General features: G+C 28.9%; 1 protein-coding gene across 1 annotated transcript; it reads left to right on the forward strand.

The window, feature by feature from the left end:
* The first annotated feature begins 2,688 nt into the window (after positions 1–2,688).
* On the forward strand, positions 2,689–4,424 carry LOC118047537 (uncharacterized). Its single transcript, XM_035056861.2, has 2 exons — positions 2,689–3,443; positions 3,813–4,424. The coding sequence occupies exons 1-2, from the start codon at positions 2,819–2,821 to the stop codon at positions 4,214–4,216; spliced, it is 1,029 nt and encodes a 342-aa protein (XP_034912752.1). The 5' UTR covers positions 2,689–2,818; the 3' UTR covers positions 4,217–4,424.
* The last annotated feature ends 1,126 nt before the right edge of the window (positions 4,425–5,550 follow it).

A 5,550-nucleotide genomic window follows, 5' to 3' on the forward strand; every position in this document is an offset into this window, starting at 1 on the left:
TAAACACCTCTTGAATTATATTTTATTATAATTTCAATCATTTTTATGTGTATATATATACACACACATATCATTTCAACTCCTGAAGCACATAGTATTCTCATTGAAACTTCTTTAAATTCAAAAGAAATTATTAATCTCCATCAATATTATTATAAAGGGTATCATTTAGAATATGATAAAATTATAATAAAAAAAACAAGTGTCCATAGTCTAATGACTGTTTATGACCTTTTAATCTTCTATTTAATGTAACTTACGTGTTATATTTAATAACTTGCACTTGCATGTGTTATTTAATCGTTAGAAATCTCTATATATATAATGCTGGTCAATTTAGTTATTATTATGGTGATAATTATCTTGATTTATAATAGTTGGAAAATAATATAAATTATATTATGAAATCTCACCTAATAGTTTAAGTTATTTGATTGAGATGGTTCTTTGACATGGTATCAGAGCCTTGATGTTCAAGTGATTACGAGTTCAAATCTCACCATCCCTATTTATTTGATAAAAATTAAACATTAGGTAATATGAACATATGCAAGTTTTAAGCTTAAATGGATTTCACTTGAAGGAGTGTAGAGAATAATATAAAGCATATATTTGAATCTCACCTAACAACTTAAACTATTGAATTAAAATGTTTTTTTGACAATAATTATCGTTGTATGGTTCTGTAACAAAAACAAAAACTATAATTCTTCATTTTTTTTTCTTTTTTTCTCTTCTTACCATGGGAACCTGGAATTGGTTAGAACAGTGGAGGAGAGGTAAGTAGGCTTAGAGCCCGTTTGGCTACGCATTAATGTTCGCGTTTCTTCAAAAACGCACTGAGTAAACTTTTAGTTAAGAAAAAAAAGATGCTTACTGTGTATGGGCCCACAATAAATTGTGTGTGAAACGCAGGGAGATGAAAAGTAGCAAACTACTGCTTTCTTATGCGGCTAGAAATGTAACCATGCTACACTATTCACTGAATAGTGTAGCATGCCTCCACTATTCAGTGAATAGTGAAGCAATGAATAGTGAAGCTATGCTCCATTGTTTCGGCCGGACTGAGTCTGATCCAACTCACAAAATGCACTGAATCGGGTCCGACCCCGTAAAAGAAAAAATATATATTTTTTATTTTTTAATTGTGTTTTATTCGCTTGATGAAGTAATATTTGCAGAATTAGATCACAATTCTAATTTGTTCCTGATTATATTTTACAAGTTATGTTGTTGCGTGTTAAAGAAACCAAGAAAATTATCTGATGTATTTCAGACGTGATGGAATTGTAGATACTTCAATGGAATAATAAAAAAATATTTTATATAAAGTATAATTTATTTTATGATGTAATAGCAATAGTTAAATCTACAATATATAAATTAAAAATCATCAATATTAATATATATATTTTTTAAAATTATTTTATAACCTTAATTTCAAAAGTATTTTTAACTAAACATATTAAACTATTTTTTTTTCAACTTCAATTTTAATTATAGTTTTAACTATACATCTATTTTTTCAAACTAATAATACTTTTTATAAAATATTTTTTTTTAAAATATAACCATAATAACTACCAACTACCGCAATATCAAACACATCTATTACAGCCTAACAAGATGTTTACGCTCGACCTTATCTGATTAAAAGGCGTTACTTTTCTTTAATTCCATAATTAATTCGCCAGCTGTACGTAACTAATAGGTCGAGCCAGCTAGTTCCGTATAATCATCAAGGTTAGACCATATTCTTATATTTATTGATTCACGTTCTTACATTCTCATTCGACGGATCATATCAATCTTAAGTTAATTTATGATTGGGTAATATTTGAAAAGTTAATTTATGAAAAGTTGACTTTGGGTAACTTACAATATATTTTAACAAAAAATAGTTGATGGGGGTAATCGAAAAGTTAATTCATGACTCAATGATATCCTCTCTTTTTTATTAGACTTTTTTATTTTTTATTTAACAATTATAATTTGATTTATAAAATTGACTTTCAGTAAATAAACAGTATTTGAAAAAATAAATATGTGAATCAATACGAGATAAAAAAATATTAATTTTTTTTTATAAAAATACAATATAAAAAATAATGTAATTCATTGATAGTTACCCAAAAATGTTTTTTTTTTCATTTGATTTTTTTAATTTTTAATTTAATTTTTTTTATAATAAGTTGATTTAGAATTGAATTTGATATTTTATTTCAGTTAGCTATATATACACGGAGGAATAAGTTTTAATCTTGTTGAGTTAATGATTAATTAGACAAAATAAAATTTAATTTTATTGATTCAAATGAATTAAAAATTTTAAAAACCTAAATTTCAAACTCAAACAAATTAATTTTAGATTTTTATTATAAGAAATAACATCTTTATCTTAGCTTAATATCTTATTAAAATTAACAAATTAATTTATTATTATTTATTAAAACATATCATTCTTAATTTATTTTATTGAATGTTTATATAAGTTTTTTAATTTATATTTAAATTTTTCCTTGATAGAAAAAATAAGTTAACACCACCCGAACCTTTTTTTAAGTTAATAAAAAGAAAATGTTTCAATAAAGAGGAATACCATACTAGGGTATCACACAAGTACACTTCTCACCACAAACTCTTTCTACTCTCTATATAACACCCTTCCAATTCCTCATTTCTCTACCCGCAAACTCTCACGTTCACCTCCTCTCTCTCTCTCTCTCTCTCTCTCTCTCTCTCTCTGCTTTCTGATCTAAGAACCTGAGGATTTTGAACAATCTTGATTCTTGAAGCTCCATTTTAAGTGTGAAAAAGAATGGTGTTTCCTGCATCGAGTTCTGGAAATCCAATGCTGTCTCTCAAAGTGGCTTTGATATCAACTGGGGTATTATCTTTAGCAGTGATACTAAAGCTATCAGTACTTCCAGTACTGGTAACAGACTTTGCAGTCTCTGAGCTAGCTATCATGTATTCCTCCGTTATTTCTTGGCTTCAGCCACCTTATCTTTACTTAGTCATCAACTGCATAATCATCTCTATTCTTGCCTCTTCCAAGCTTCAGCTTCAAAAGCCAGACCAAGAGCAGCAAGTCCCCTTGCCACCAGCGGATATTATTGTCCCTCCTGTGCAGGTGACGGAGGAGGAGGAGGAGGAGGAGGATATAGCTGTTCGTGTAAGGAGTGCTGCTTATGCTAACGAAGCTGTTGTTGCAAGTGATCGATATGGTGATTATGAATATTTGGATGTGGAGGACAAGACTGTGATTGTGGAGGAATATTGTGCGGTGGGGAGTGGTGACGTATATGAAAGCGAAGTGAATAAGGCAGCTCCATCCAGGAGTGATTCTATAGAGTTCTTGATTGAGAAAGATCAAAACAAAGAGAAACCATTGGTTTCTGCAAGATTAGGTCGCAGGAAATCTTTGAAAGCAAGTCCTGAAGGTAGATCCTCTTCTTTTCTTTTTTTCATTTTTACACACAAATATATATTTTATCTTCGTAGGTATAATACACATTTGTGAATGTTTGAAGCCAATATCTATCTGGGGTTTTTTTATATATTTTTTCCAACCATAAAGCTATTTAGAAATATATCTTTAAAAAAAAAAAGCTATTTAGAAATATGAAGAATGAGAGATTCTCTTATCATTTAAAAAAAAAAAAAAAAACTTTTCATCCTAACCTTCTTATAATGATTTTTTAATGATTTACCTTATAAGGATGATTATTCAAAAAATCTGCAAAAACCACCGAGTAGAACTGTAGAATGAACTGGTGATTTCTAAATTTTGATTTTTGATGCTATTTTAGGTGGTGGGAAGGCGGCGGCATTGCGAGTATCAAAACCAAAACGGCACGACACGCTGGAGGCCACGTGGAAGACTATAACGGATGGTCGTCCAATGCCATTAGCCAGACACCTTCAGAAATCCGACGCGTGGGACTCGCACGTGCGCCGTGAGAATGCTCCTCCACCGAAAATGATGACGATGAAGAAATATGAGACTTTTAACGATAGCATCAGCAGCAGGTCAGAGAAGCTTAGTCGGAGTCCTCATGGATCAGGGAAACTCAGGAAAGAACCTTCTCTGAGTCAGGATGAGTTGAACAAGCGAGTAGAGGCGTTCATAAACAAGTTTAACGAGGAAATGAGGCTGCAAAGGCAGAGGTCTTTGGACCAGTATCAACAGATGACTGGTCGGGGAGCTTATTAGGGTTAAGTTTCCGATTAGATTTTGTTTGGGAATAATCACTAATTACTATATATATCTCTTGTATTAAAGAGTAGAGATCACAAAGGAGAGGGATAGAAAGGACAAGATCTTAAGGCTCGTTTTTGTGGTCGGAGGAGGAATAAATTGTTCATGATTACGGTAAGGTGCACCTTTCAAATACTACAAATAACTATGTTCAATTCGAGTACTTTAGTTCGAGTGAGGGTTTTTTTTTTCAAGTTTATTTTTAAATTATTTTTTACATAAGAAAATATTAATTTAATATTTTTTAAAATATTTTCAAATTATTTAATGTGTTAATGTATTTTCAATTAAAAAATATTTTTAAAAAAACATGATATATCAAAAGGTTGTTTATTTTCAATTTTTTGCATCAATTTCTTTTTTGATTTTGGGGATTGGGAACAAATGTATAAAAATAATTAAGGTAAGGTTTTATTTGGTTGGAGATTAAAAATTAAATCTTAAATATTAAGGAACTGTTTATTTTTGTATTTTAAAAATATTTTTTAAAAAAATTAAAATTATTTTTTACTTTAAATTAATATTTTTTTAGTGTTTTCATATTATTTTGAAAAGCTAATATCAAAAATATTTTTTAAAAAATAAAAAAAATATTTTAATATATTTCTAAATAAAAAGTATTTTGAAAAGTAATCATTATCACATTATTAAATACATTTTAAAAATATAAAAAGATATTAAGATGAACTTGTTAAGAAATTTAATGTATAATTTTAAATGAAAAATACCGTACATGAATGGTTAGATTTTAGGATTTTAAATTTTATCATTTAGTTTGTGCAAGGAGTAGACTTAAATTAAAACTGTGTTTTTGGATATTTGGCTTTCTCTTGTTCTTTTAGTCCACATGCACAGGGGCAATCGATTTACATACGTTATGTTTTGAGAAAGCTCGGCACCCTCAAAATCTTAAAATATTAATTTAATTTTAGTCTTTAAATTTTTTTATAATAATTATGCATTCAGTCCCTCTAAATATAAAATATTTACTATGATGAAACTCCTAAATAAAATGTTATGCGAATACCTCAAACTATCAAATCAGGAAAAAAAAAAAAAAAAAGTAGAACTAACTGTTCAAAACTTTTACTAGAAACCAAGTATCAATATCACAACAACAGTGTTCACGACCACCACAGTAATCACGACGACCACAAATTGGATAATCCCTTCCAGAGATTCGTTAAAGTTATAATCTTCAATAATAATGAGTTCTTGAAGAACTGCTTTAAAATCTTGAATAAATGAATCACATTGTTCTTCCTTTTTTTAACAAGTTCAATGAGAAA

This window comes from Populus alba, chromosome 11 (genome assembly GCF_005239225.2).
Source record: "Populus alba chromosome 11, ASM523922v2, whole genome shotgun sequence".
In the NCBI taxonomy this organism is placed as follows: domain Eukaryota; kingdom Viridiplantae; phylum Streptophyta; class Magnoliopsida; order Malpighiales; family Salicaceae; genus Populus; species Populus alba.